Source organism: Hypanus sabinus, chromosome 21 (genome assembly GCF_030144855.1).
Source record: "Hypanus sabinus isolate sHypSab1 chromosome 21, sHypSab1.hap1, whole genome shotgun sequence".
In the NCBI taxonomy this organism is placed as follows: domain Eukaryota; kingdom Metazoa; phylum Chordata; class Chondrichthyes; order Myliobatiformes; family Dasyatidae; genus Hypanus; species Hypanus sabinus.
Window position 1 is genome coordinate 10,500,381 of NC_082726.1, and position 14,754 is coordinate 10,515,134.

Below are 14,754 nucleotides of genomic sequence, written 5' to 3' on the forward strand. Positions count from 1 at the left end.
TTGTGCAGTAGCCCCCTCCATAGTAGGCAGTGATGCAGTCTGTCAGAATGTTCTCCAGAGTACATCTGTAGAAGTTTTCTCATGTTTTAGTTGACAAAGCATATCTCTTCAAACTGCTAATGAAATTTAGTCGCTGTCTTGCCTTTGTGAAAGCTGCATTTATATCTTAGGACCATGTGAGATCCTCAGAGATCTTGACATCCAGGAACTTGAAATTGCTCACACTTTCCACGTCTGATCCTTCTATGAGGATTGGTTCGTGTTCCCTCGTCCTACCCTTCCTGAAGTCTGCAATCTGCACTTTTGTCTTGCTGACATTGAGTGCCAGGTTGTTCTACGAATCACTCAAATAGCTGGTATATCTCGCTCCTGAACTCCCTCTCATCTCCACCTGAGATTCTACCAACAATACTTGCATCATCAGGAGATTTCAGCTATCTCTGCACTCACTTCCCATAGTAAGGTGGTGTATGTTCTTTCTGGCCCCAGGGACTTAACTGATTTAATAAGTTTAAGCACGTCTTCTTTCTTAATGTCAACGTACCAACCTGTTTTACACTGCTGTAACATTCATCAAGTTCCCCCTCACTAGTAAATACTGACTCCAAGCACATTTCCTCACCTATCCCTGTTCGGTCCTACCCTCATTCTAGACATCTTGATGTACTTTACGTACATGGAGAAGGCCTTGATATTTTCCTTAGTTCTACTCACCCAGGCCTTGCATGCCCCTTCTAACTCTCCTGTCCATTCTTAATCTCCTTCCTGGCGGCTATCTTGTTTCTCTCCAGAGCTCTACTTGTTCCTTGCTTCCTAAACTTTCTTCCTCTTGATTGAATATTCTACATTTTTTGTCAACCATGATTCCTTCACCCTACCATCTTTTCTCCTCTTCCTTTGGACAAATCTGAACAGAACCCCATGCAAATTCTCCCTAAGTAACCTCCACATTGTTCATTTTCCTGATTACATCTGTTCCCAAGTTCATACCCAATAGCATCATAATTTTCCCTCCCTTAATTAAATAGTTTTGTGAGCCATCTCCTCCTATTTCTGTCCAAGGCTATGGTAAAGATCAGGGAGTTGTAGTCACTGTCTCCAAACTGCTCACCCATTGAGAAATCTGTCACCTGACCAAGTTCATTGTCTAGTACCAGACCAGAGTTGTCCCTTTTCTAGTTGGCTTGTCTACATATTGTGTTAGGAATCCTTTCTGGGCACATCCAACAAATTCTCCATCTAAACCGTTTGTCTTCCAAGAGGACCACGACCTTGTCTTAGGGTTTGGAGGCTTGTGTGCCTCAATGATGTGGAGAGCTATGTTGGCTGGGGTTCAGGTCCTTCTGCTTTTGGTAGGGACACTTATGCCAAACAGGGCAAAGGGTAGAGACCAGACCAAGAGTGGTCCACTGGTCCTCCAGGTTCAGGGATCAGCTCAGGGCTTATGATCCTGAATGGTCAAAAAAATTGTTATGGAAACAGCAATGAAGAACCTCATTTCTGAGTATGATGGTATTCCTGAGTCTCCACCTGAGAGTTGCAGTAGTGAAAACTGAGAAGAGGCTACTGGCACTATGAAGTAAGCCCTGAACACTGCCAAGATCAGGACCAAAATTGGTTTTTGGAATGTCTAAACCACGTACAACACCGACAAGCTGGCACAAATATCACAGAAATATGTTGTTATAACCTACATGTACTGGGTGTCAGTGACTGGTGAAACAGTTTTATACTCAGAAAGGGAAGATGGTCAGCTTCATGATGATGTAGTTGTCATTTTGAAGCTAGGCATTGAGAAGTGCTGGCTGCAGCAGAAACCAATCGACAGTAGGCTAATGAGAGTCAGGCTGAAAGGGAAGCAAGTGAACATGACTGTGATCCTGTGTTATGCTCCAACTAACGATAGTGACATTAAAGGAAAGGACGTTTCTATGAACAGCTACAGTTAGAGGTAGAGTTAACACCATATCATGACATAATCATCATCGTGGAAGATCTAAACGCCAAAGTGGGAAATAACAACTCACACTTCACTAGGGTCATGGGCATGCATTGATGTGGAACAATGAATAATAATGTTGAAAGACTTTTTGGGCACGCAGTCATAAATGGAAAGTGAGTAGAGCACAGTAATAAGCACACTGCCTTGTTGTACACTAGACAGCATAGATTTAAGGTGAGGTGAAAAATAAGAGATTTGAGATGCAGTGGTAGCAGTTACAATTACATGCATTTAAAAACATTTAGACAGGTACATAGATAGGAAAGGTTTTGAAGGAAATAAGCCAAATGCAGTGTGGAATTGTATCAAGGCAACAGTTAAGATAATGTCTGGGTAAGGATTGTTTACGGGTAGTGTACAGTCAACCCAGGCAAGAAAGGTCTTTGAAGAGCATAGCATACTGTGACAAGAAAAGATTATATGTAATTGAAGAATGCAAGACATAACTCTGACTATGGGAGGACTGCTTCAAAGTCATTGGTAGTTAGCTTGTTTCCAGACTTTCAATACCTGTATTATGAATGGTGATTGATCATGCAGATAAGAAATTTGAACCAGTTTACCAAATTGTCAATATCCATAACTACCAGTAAATTCTGTGGGGGAAAAATGGCATTTCTCTGATCTAACTTAAGAACAGTGTGGTAATAAGGGGCCATCCTGTTCTCCTTGTGCGCAAATAAATAAAGTATGGTGGAGGAACAAGTGTGAGTTTTCAGAGTCCAGTTAATTGGTGATAACAGCAGAAAAATGGGATTAATTCCAGCCTACAACTTTGTTAGCATGGATGAATTGGACCAAAGTGCTTGTTTTGTGCTGTATAACTCTGCGACTATTAATATAACCAAATGTTTGGTTTAAAGCTGTTTTAATCTTGTTTATAGAGTATTGTTTTGATAGACCAAAATGGTTATTTGATGATCAATTGAAATAAAATTCATCCACTTTATTTTAGGTCCTTTATTATAATGAACTGAATGCAGTGTGGGAACCCTTGCTGGAGCATGTTATTCCAGGAGAGAAAAAGTGGAGTCTTACACTTCAGGTAATGAGATTATATTGGTGCAATTCCATAGGAATACATTTTGCTGCTTGAAGTAACTAGTGGTCGACTTAGTATACATTTTGCGTTGTCAAGCCTTGCTTGTGATTTTTAAATGGTAGACCTGTTTAGCTCAAATTACATGCATGAAATAGAAATTTTAAAAACTATTATTATGAGCATAGCTTGTGGAAGAAGGTGTGTGGTTGTTCTCACAAATATGAAGCACATGTGAAGTTTAACTTCCTAAGTATCTTAATGACATTAATGCTGATGTTCCTTTATATACAATGCTTTGAAAAAGTATTCAGACCCCACAACTATTATCACATTTTACTGCCTCATTTTCTAGGACATTTTTGAGCTTATCTACAAAACGTGGTGCATCATGTTAATTCAAAAGAAAAATTCTAAAACCTGTCAACAGTTTACTAAAAATTAAAAACCAAAATTGTGAGGCTGAAAAAATACTCATCCCCTTTGTAATTACTAATCTAACTTACCTCAGGTACAATATTGTATATTACCTTACCAACTCACCCAATTTGTTGATGTAGAATATTAGAGATCACCTGTTTTCAATTAATTTATAAGAATAAATACCAGTACCCCAAAATAAAGACAAAGGAGCATTCAAGACAAGTCAGGGAAATTATAATAGAGAAGCTATTAATGGATGTATTATGCATTGAGTAAGTGACTGAGCCTTCTGGTTTGAGCTTTTATGCAGTTGATGGCCAGGAAGTTTGATACTTTTAGTTATTTTTAGATTGAAGTTTTATTGAGGGAGATAGCAGATGAAGTCTTGTAATGAATGGCTGTAGTGGGCATTGATTCTATTCCTAATTTTTTTCTTGATAAGTATACTTCCAAAAAACTTATGCCTTGTTAGATTAATTGTGTCTGATTTTGTTTTCTGGTTAGATGAAAACCAATGCAAGATCGGACAAAACTCTCATTCCGGGCGATGATTTCCTTTCAATTCCTGATCCACAGACTGCCATTACTATTTCTTCCAAGGACATAATGAATATCACGGTATCCAAATGCAGCCTGAATGTTATGAACATCTTAGCCAAGGTGAAGTAATACAATTAAAAACCTCAGAATGTTAGGCAACTTTTAATGTTGTAACAGTACTTCACTTGAAGTTTCAGCATCAGTGTAAGTTCTCAATTCTGTATTTTAAAAAGATGTTCATCAACTTTTATATCATTTTTATGCAAAGTGCAAAAAAAATTTCCTCTTGTACAGCAATCAAGTTCAAGTTTGTTATTCAAACAAACACATAAATACAAACAAAACAACATTTGTCTGAGGCCAAGGTGCAAAATGCAGCACCAGCAGTCACAGGTAGCACATAGAACATGTAGTTCTGTTAGAAGAAAAACATACAGTCACAAAAAGGTAATATAAACCCCAGTCTATGAGTGGCATGGCCTACAGATTGATGGTGCATGGGGTGTTGTCCTGGAACCACGTTTTCTCTATGTAGACATAAGGATTTTGAAGAGATTTTGAAATGGAATATTATGACATTATTTTTTAATTAGCCATGTGGAATAAAGCATACAGCAGTGGACTCTGTTTCTACTGCTCCAGGAACATCTTTCCCTCATCCTATTCCAATTTACAGCTTTCAGGTTCACAGCAGCAAGATATGCTGGCTGTCTTGTTAAGTAGATAAAATCAGATTTTATGAGTCTGTTTTTATGCAAACCATCAATTTTTCATTTGTTTGTAAACTTGGAAATAATAGTGTTGAAGGCAGTAAAAAAGAAAATGCTAGAATGTTCAGCAGGTTGGACCAATTCATAGGGAAGAGAAACAATTAAGATTTCAGGTCAGAGATCTTTCTTCAGAGCTAAAAAGCATATTAAAGTTTGTAAAGCTGCAGGGAGGGTGAGGAAGAAGGATATCTCTGACCTGAGTAACAGTGGAGATAAGCTACTGGTCATTGAATGAAGGGAGCAGTTGGAGAGTAAGAGCTTGGATGAACGAATGTGGGAGTTGTGAATTGCAGATCAGGAGGCCAAGCCTGGCAGTTCAGGCAAGACAGCCAGGACTCCACCTGCAGAGAGCAAAACAAAAAGATACTGCCAGTGCCAGTGTCATAGATTGATGCCTGATACAGACTGAGGGATCATTATCTGAAGTTGCAGGCTTCATGTTGTTCACATTGCAGCCTTTTGGATTCAATACTGAATTCTTAACTTCCTCTGTCTGTATCAGTCATCTGTCTGTGATGATGAGCTCCTGCTGGGCTTGTCCTCATTTTCTGAATTTTGTTATTCCAAACATTCTTTTGCTTATGTTCATTCACTCACTGACTAGATAAACTTGATAATTGTTTATCCCCAATGTCACTCCGGTTCTAGCCTACGGGAGACAACATCTTCCCCATCCTCCCTGCAGCTTAAAGAGTTACTTTTGTCATAGAAACATAGAAAACCCACAACACAATAGAGGTCCTTTGGCCCACAATGTTGTGCCGAACGTGTCCCTACCTTAGAAATTACTAGGCTTACTTATGGCCCTCTATTTTTCTAAGCTCCATGTACCTATCCAAAAGTCTCTTAAAAGACCCTATCGTATCCACCTCCACCACCGTTGCCAGCAGCCCATTCCACGCACTCACCACTCTCTGCGTAAGAAACTTAACTCTTGACATCTCCTTTGTACCTACTCCCTAGCACCTTAAACCTGTGTCCTTTTGTGGCAACCACTTCAGCCTTGGGGAAAAAGCATCTGACTATCCACACGATCAATACCTCTCATCATCTTACACTCCTCTATCAGGTCACCTCTCATCCTCCGTCGCTCCAAGGAGAAAAGACTGAGTTCACTCAACCTGTTTTCATAAGGCATGCTCCCCAATCCAGATAACATCCTTGTAAATCTCCTCTGCACCCTTTCTATAGTTTCTACATCCTTCCTGTAGTGAGACACCCAGAATTGAGCACAGTACTCCAAGTGGGGTCTGACCAGGGTCCTTTATAGCTGCAACATTACCTCTTGGCTCCTAAATTCAATTCCACAATTGATGAAGGCCAATACACTGTACACCTTGTTAACCACAGAGTGAACCTGCGCAGCTGCTTTGAGCGTCCTATGGACTTGGACCCCAAGATCCCTCTGATCTTCTTCACTGCCGAGAGTCTTACCGTTAATACTATATTCTGCCATCATATTTGACCAACCAAAATGAACCACTTCACACTTATCTGGGTTGAACTCCATCTGCCGGTTCTGACAAATGTCCCAGTGTGAAATGTTCAGTTTCTCTTCCCAGAGATGCAATCTGATCTGAATATTTCCTGCATTTTCTAATTTAATTTTAGATTTCTAGCACTTGCAGATTTTGTTTTTATTTTTTGTAGTGTTGAGGACATTATCTCAGAAATACTTTTGTTCTCAGAATGTGATTGCAGTCATTGACCATTACATAATTTGGGATCTAGAAATGCAAATACTTCTATTTTGATTTTGGTAAATATTTCAATGAGATGTGTAACTTTTCCACAGGCATTTTCAGCAGGGGCTGCTTCAACATTTGATAATTTACTGAAGGACCAGGCGCCGTACACCTTAAGAAATGCCCTTGGTGTTGCTATGGATGTGAATCCCTCCACAAATTTATGTGTTGTTGGTTCCTCCATGGATCAGAAGCTTCATCGACTGGATGTAGGTCATGTACTGGAACTTGATTATTCATCTGTACGTCACAGAGATAAAGGAAAGCTTTCTGTGTTACAAAGGCAAGAAAGTAACCTCTATACTTTAACAGTAGGTAAGTTGGACATTGAAAATACCTGCTTGTAAACAAATTAGGAGCAGGAAGGAGTAGGTCACTTGGCCTGCTCTACCATTTAAGGGTCTTGTACTTCACTTCCATGTCTGTCCACTGTCGGTTAACTTTCACCAAGGTTAAACAAGAACCTATATGCCTCTCTAATTTTTCCTTGCATGATGTTCCACCCATTCTAGATGTTGGTCTAACAAGCCTTATTGGACTACTTCCAAGGCATTTACATCCTTCTTTAGTAAGATCAAATCTGGACTCATTGGTGCAATATATAACTGAATTCTCATGATGGAACAGAAACAAGTTGATTTATTTTAAGTAACATAGAGAGGGAAAATCACAAAAGTCAAACTGCTTATAATTATCAGGAAGGATATCTTTGTTTTGGAACAATTTCTTTCAAATGTTCAAAGATTTTGAAGTTTAAAATTGAGACTATTGAACCATCTACTGTAGAGGTAGTAGTGGGGGACAAAAAATGGTGATGATCACAAGTATTTTGTGTTAGTCTTCACTAGTATGCCAGAAATTCGAGAGTGTTGGGGAAGAAGTGAGTGTAGTGGCAATTATTAAGAAGAAGGTGCTTGGGAAGCTGAAAGATCTGAAGGTAGATAAGTCATCTGGACCAGATGGACTACACCTCAGGATTCTGAAAACAGGTAGCTGAAGAGATTGTGGAGGTATCAGTAATGATCATTTATGAATCATTAGATTCTGAAATTGTTCTAGAGGACTGGAAAATTGAAAATGCCACTTCATTCTTTAAGAAGGGAGGGAGACAGAAGAAAGGAAACTATGTTCCAGTTAGCCTGACTTCAGTGGTTAGGAGATGTTGAGTCCTTTATTAAGGGTGGGAGTTCAGTATACTTGGAGGTGTATAATAAAGTAGGCCAAAGCCAGTGTGGTTTCCTTCAGGGGAAATCTTGCCTGACAAATCTGTTGGAATATTTTAAAGAAATATCAGACAGAATTGACAAAAGGAAGTTGGTAGATTTTATATATTTGGATTTTCAGAAGGGATGTGACAAAGTGCTGCACACGAGGCTGCTTAAACAAGATGAAAGCCCCTGGCATTACAGTAAAGATACCAGCATGGATAGAAGACTGGCTGATTAGCAGGAGGCAAACAGTAGGAATAAGGGGCCTATAATGGTTGGCTGCCGATGACAAGTGGTTTCTACAGGGGTTGGTATTGGGACCACTTCTTTTCACATTAAATGTCAATGATTTGGATGACAGAATTGTTGGCTTTGTGGTCAAGTTTGCAGATGATACAGAGGTAGGTAGAGGGGCAGATAGTGTTAAGGAAGCAAGGAGTCTGCAAAATAGATTGGGAGAATTGGCAAAGAAGTGGCAGATAGAATATAGTGTATGGTCATATACTTTGATAGAAGGAATAAAGGCATAGACTGTGTTCTAAATGGAAAGAAAATTCAAAAATTGGAAGTGCAAAGGGACTTGGGAGTCCTTGTGCAGGATTTCTTGAAGGTTAACTTGCAGGTTGAGTTGGTGTTAAAGAAGGCAAATGCAATGTGAGCATTCATTTTGAGAGGGCTAGAGAGCAATGCTGTGACTTTATTAGGCACTGGTCAGATCATACTTGGAATATTGTGAGCAGTTTTGGGCTTCTTATCTAAGAAAAGATGTGCTAGCATTGGAGAGGGTCCAGAGGAGGGTCACGAAAATGATTCAGAGAATGAAAGAGTTAACTTAGGAGTGCTTAATGGCTCTGGGCCTGTGCTTGCTGGAGTTTAGTAGAAAGAGAGGGGTTCTCATTGAAACCTATGGATATTGAGAGGGCTAGAGGCCTAGACTGAGTTGATATGAGTAAACGGCTGACTTTTCGGAGTGAAGGGAGTTTTTTACTACTCGGGGTAAAAGAGAGGCGAGACTGCACAAGCTTGTAATTTCAGCCAGTAGTGCGCGAAAGGTTTAAAAAGGCAAGGAGTTTTCCACGGTTTTTGATTTGGAGCAAGAAGGCTGCAAGTGAATGGCTGACTTTTTGGAGCAAAGGGAGTTCTTTACTACTTGGGGTAAAAAGGCGAGACTACGCAGGTGCGTGACGTCAGCCAGTGCACAATAGGTTTCGAAAGAAGACTGCCGTATGCAGCGGGCAGCGTCAGAGCGGACAGCGGAGTGAGAGGCAGCAGAGTGACAGGGCTTTGGCTCAACTGGCTTGGGTGATAACAGGACGAAGCGAAGTAGATTTAAATGTGTTTATTGTGAAAGGATGTAGTATGTGTGTGAGGTCAGTTTTCTGTGCTCGATGTCAGATGTGGGGAGTCCTGGAGTCTCCCAGCCTTCCGGATGGCCATATCTGCACCTGATATGTCGAGCTGCAGCTCCTGAGGGACCGAGTTAGGGAACTGGAGATGCAGCTCGATGACCTTCACCTGGTCAGGGAGAGCGAAGAGGTGATAGAAAGGAGTTATAGGCAAGTGGTCACACCAGGGCCACGGGAGACAGACAAGTGGGTCACAGTCAGGAAGGGGAAGGGGAAGGGGAAGGGGAAGGGGAAGGGGAAGAGTCAGGTATTAGAGAGTACCCCTGTGACTATACCCCTTGACAACAAGTACTCCTGCTTGAGTACAGTTTGGGGATGGGGCAACAGCCTACCTGGGGGAAGCGGCAGTGGCCATGCCTCTGGCACAGAGTCTGGCCCTGTAGCTCAGAAGGGTAGGGAAGGGAAGAGGAAGGCAGTAGTGAATGGGGACTCTATAGTTAGGGGGTCAGACAGGCAATTCTGTGGATGCAGGAAAGAAACTCGGATGGTAGTTTGCCTCCCAGGTGCCAGGGTCCGGGATGTTTCAGATCGTGTCCACGATATCCTGCGGTGGGAGAGAGAACAGCCGGAGGTTGTGGTACATATTGGTACCAATGACATAGGTAGGAAAAGGGAGGAGGTCCTGAAAAAAGACTATAGGGAGTTTGGAAGGAAGTTGAGAAGCAGGACCGCAATTACTGGCCGTGCCATGCGACAGTGAGAATAGGAATTGGATGAGGTAGAAAATAAATGCGTGGCTGAGGGATTGGAGCAGGGGGCAGGGATTCAGATTTCTGGATTATTGGGACCTCTTTTGGGGCAGGTGTGACCTGTACAAAATGAATGGGTTGCACTTGAATCCCAGGGGGACCAATGTCTTGGTGGAGAGGTTTGCTAAGGTTACTGGGGAGAATTTAAACTAGAATTGTTGGAGGATGGGAACCGAACTGAAGAGACTGGGAAAGAGGAGGTTGGCTCACAAATAGAGAAAGCTTGTAGACAGTGTGAAAGGGAGGTTAGGCAGGTGATAGAGAAGGGACACGTTCAGATGGAAGGTTTGAGATGTGTCCATTTTAACGCAAGGAGTGTTGTGAACAAAGCGGATGAGCTTAGAGCGTGGATCAGTACTTGGAGCCATGATGTGGTGGCCATTACAGGCACTTGGGTGGCTCAGGGACAGGAATGGTTACTTCAAGTGCCGGGTTTTAGATGTTTCAGAAAGGACAGGGAGGGAGGAAAAAGAGGTGGGGGCGTGGCACTGTTGATCAGAGATAGTATCACGGCTGTAGAAAAGGTGGTCGCCATGGAGGGATTGTCTACGGAGTTTCTGTGGATGGAGGTTGGGAACAGGAAGGGGTCAATAACTCTACTGGGTGTTTTTTTATAGGCCGCCCAACAGTAACAGGGATATCGAGGAGCAGATAGGGAAACAGATCTTGGAAAGGTGCAATAATAACAGAGTTGTCATGATGGGAGATTTTAATTTCCCAAATATTGAATGGCATCTTCCTAGAGCAAGGGGTTTAGATGGGTGGAGTTTGTTAGGTGTGTTCAGGAAGGTTTCTTGACACAATATGTAGATAGGCCTACAAGAGATGAGGCTGCACTTGATTTGGTATTGAGAAATGAACCTGGCCAGGTGTCAAATCTCTCAGTGGGAGAGCATTTTGGAGATAATGATCATAATTCTATCTCCTTTACAATAGCATTGGAGAGAGATAGGAACAGAGAAGTTAGAAAAATGTTTAATTGGAGTAAGGGAAATTATTCTCGGGAAAATACAGAAGAAATGTGGCAAATGTTCAAGGGATATTTGTGTGAAGTTCTGTATAGGTACGTTCCAATGAGACAGGGAAGCTATGGTAGGGTACAGGAATCGTGGTGTACAAAGGCTGTAATAAATCTAGTCAAGAAGAAAAGAAAAGCTTACAAAAAGTTCAGAGCTAGGTAGTGTTAGAGATCTAGAAGATTATAAGGCTACTAGGAAGGAGCTTAAGAAGGAAATTAGGAGAGCCAGAAGGGGCCATGAGATGGTCTTGGCGGGCATAATAAAGGAAAACCCCAAGGCATTCTACAATTATGTGAAAAGCAGATAAGATGTGAAAGAATAGGACCTATCAAGTGTGACAGTGGGAAAGTGTGTATGGAACCGGAGGAAATAGCAGAGGTACATAATGAATACTTCAGCATTCACTATGGAAAAGGATCTTGGTGATTGTAGTGATGACTTTCAGCAGACTAAAAAACTTGAGCATGTAGATATTAAGAAAAAGGATGTGCTGGAGCTTTTGGAAAGCATCAAGTTGGATAAGTCGCCGGGACCGGAGGAGATATAGCCCAGGCTACTGTGGGAGGCGAGGGAGAAGATTGCTGAGCCTCTGGCGATGATCATTGCATCATCATTTGGGACGGGAGAGGTTCTGGAGAATTGGAGGGTTGCGAATGTTGTTCCTTTATTCAAGAAAGGGAATAGAGAAGGCCCAGGAAGTTAAAGACCAGTGAGTCTTACCTCAGTGGTTGGTAAGTTGATGGAGAAGATCTTGAGAGGCAGGAGAGGTAGAATATGATTAGGAGTCATCAGCATGGCTTTGTCAAGGGCAGGTCGTGCCTTACGAGCCTGATTGAATTTTTTGAGGATGTGACTAAACACATTGATGAAGGAAGAGCAGTAGATGTAGTATATATGGATTTCAGCAAGGCATTTGATAAGGTATCCCATGCAAGGCTTATTGAGAAAGTAAAGAGGCATGGGACATTGTCTTTGTGGATCCAGAACTGGCTTGCCCAAGTGTACGGTGAATTGGCCTTTATCTATCGTGGAATTGAATTTTGGAGCCAAGAGGTAATGTTGCAGCTGTATAGGACCCTGGTCAGGCCCCACTTGGAGTACTGTGTTCAGCTCTGGTCGCCCCACTACAGAGAGGATGTGGGAGCAATAGAAAGGGTGCGGAGGAGATTTACAAGGATGTTGCCTGGATTGGGGAACATGCCATATGAGAATAGATTGAGTGAACTCGGCCTTTTTCCCTTGGAACGACAGAGGATGAGGGGTGACCTGGTAGAGGTGTATAAGATGATGAGAGGCATTGATCATGTAGATAGTCAGAGGCTTTTTCCCAGGGCTGAAATGGTTGCCACAAGAGGACACAGGTTGGGGAGTAGGTACAGAGGAGATGTCAGGGGTAAGTTTTTACTCAGAGAGTGGTGAGTGGGTGGAATGGGGCTGCTGGCAATGGTGGTGGAGGCAGATACGATAGGGTCTTTTAAGAGACTTTTAGATAAGTACACAGAGCTTTGTAAAATAGAGGGCTGTGGGTAAGCTGAGTAATTTCTAAGGTAGGGACATGTTCAGCAGAACTTTGTGGGTCGAAGGGCCTGTATTGTGCTGTAGGTTTTCTATGTTTCTATGATGTGGAGAGGATGTTTCCTATAGTGGGTGTATCCAGATGTCACAGCCTCAGAATAGAGGATATTCATTTAGAACAGAGTTGAGGAATTTCTTCAACCAGAGGGTGGTGAATCTGTTGAATTCATTGCCACAGACTTGACCCTAGCCTAAGCATGGGGCAATTTACAATAATCAATTAACCTACAAACTGGTGTGTCTTTGGAGTATGGGAGAAAACTGAAGCACCCGCAGGAAGCCCATGTAATCATGGGGAGATACTACAAAAACTCCTTACAGTGGTGGGAATTGAACCTAGGTTGCTGATATTTTAAAGTGTTGTGCTTGCCACCACACTACCATGCTGGCCTTGGTTCTTGTTTACTCAGAGTGTCAAAGGTTAGTGGGAGAAAGCTGGAGATTGGACATGAGAGGGATAATAAATCAACCACGATGGAATGGTAGAGCGTGCTTGATGGGCCGAGTGGCCTAATTCTGCTTCTATGTCCAATGGTCACAAGGTCTTACTAATTTAAGTATACTTATATTTAAGGAGAATAGGCTTGATGAGTCAGTTTGTCAGTTCCAATTTCCAAAGATTCATACCCTTGGAGTTCAAAAGCATTTCATAATTTGTATCTTCCTTTAAGACTGCATTATCTAGTTCTAGACTTCCTAAGCTGGGGTAATGTCCCCTTTGTCAGACCTTTGGAATATTTTGAAGGAAGTTGCTTTAATTCTTTTAAAGTAGAACATAGAGATTTAGGCTACATATCCCAGGATCAAGGTTGGTGAATCTTCATCACATTTTCTTTATGCCAGTAGATTCCCAGCTAGTGAGGCATCCAAAACTATACCCAATTCTTCAGGTGTAGTTTCACTGTGGTTCTGTATATCATTGTACTGAGATATCTATTATTGTGCTCAAGTCCTCTTGCAATAAAACCCAAAGTTTGCCTGCTTTCAGTGTCTTATGGGCAAGTGAAGTTAGCCCCTTTGGTTCAGAAACCTAATGGTTGAGGGGTAATAACTGTTCCTGAGCCTACCATTTCCACATTTGTCCTCCACCTGCCATGACGTTGCCATTCATTAATATAATAAAAAATGTTGAAATGTTACTGCACTCTCACCCCTACTTGCATTCCTAATCAGTGTTATATTTAATTCTGGTTGTAAATAGATGGTGACCATGTTTACTTCAGTTAAGTTGCTGTCTTGTGCCTGTTATCCTTCCTCCTCTCATATTTCTTAGGCTCCTTATCTCCATAAGTCTTTTGCCAGCTCCAGCTCAGTTTTGAAAACTGTAAACCTCACTTTTGGGGAAGGATTGCTGGGTGGAACCATTGACATATTTCTCTTTTCACAGATGCTGCTTGAGTGGTTAAGTTCTTCCAGCATTTTTGTTTCAGATTTCCGCACCTGCAGTTTCATGTTCTCCATTTGTGTAAGCAATTCTTGATAGCTGGAACACTGGCTGAAGAGCCTGTTTCCATTCTGTATTCTTCTGTTTTCCTTATTCACATAGCTTCCCCCTTTCTCAGGAAATGGGAGAAGATGGAATAAGAACATAAGAAATAGGAACAGGAGAAGGCCATTCGGCCCATCGTGCTTGCCCTTCCATTCAATAAGATCATGGCTGATTTGTCCGTAAACTGAGCTCCATCTACCTGCCTTTTCCCCATAACCCTTAATTTCCCTACTATGTAAAAATATATGGAACTGTATCTTAAATATATTTAGTGAAGAAGCCTCAACTGCTTCCCTGGGCAGAGAATTCTACAGATTTACCACTATCTGGGAAAAACAGTTTCTCCTCACCTCCTTTCTAAATCTTCTCCCCTGAATCTTGAATCAATGTCTCCTAGTTCTAGTCTCACCTACCAATGGAAACAACTTTCCTACCTCTATCTTATCTTTCCCTTTCAAAATTTTGTATGTTTCTATAAGATCCCCTCTCATTCTTCTGAATTCCAGAGAGTATAGTCCCAGGCAACTCAATCTCTCCTCATAGGTTTACTCCTTTATCTCTGGAATCAACCTGGTGAACCTCCTCTGTACTGCCTCCAAAGCTGGTATGTTCTTCTTCAAGTATGGAGACCAGAACTGCACACAGTACTCCAGGTGCGGCCTCACCAGTACCCTGTATAGTTGCAGCATGACCTCCCTGCTCTTGAATTCAATCCCTCTAGCAATGAAGGCCAACATTCCGTTTGCCTTCTTAATAACTTGCAAGCCAATTTTTTGCGATTCATGCACA

The 14,754-nt window shown here is 41.7% G+C and overlaps 1 protein-coding gene across 3 annotated transcripts in view; it reads left to right on the top strand.

Moving 5' to 3' along the window:
• Positions 1 to 14,754, top strand: part of vps13c (vacuolar protein sorting 13 homolog C) — a 386,360-nt gene that overhangs the window by 223,813 nt on the left and 147,793 nt on the right. For all 3 annotated transcript variants that reach the window (XM_059945986.1, XM_059945984.1, XM_059945985.1), the window contains 3 exons: positions 2,958 to 3,047; positions 3,969 to 4,124; positions 6,570 to 6,834. In XM_059945986.1, coding sequence (XP_059801969.1) covers positions 2,958 to 3,047; positions 3,969 to 4,124; positions 6,570 to 6,834 — 511 coding nt within the window. The remainder of the gene's footprint in view (positions 1 to 2,957; positions 3,048 to 3,968; positions 4,125 to 6,569; positions 6,835 to 14,754) is intronic.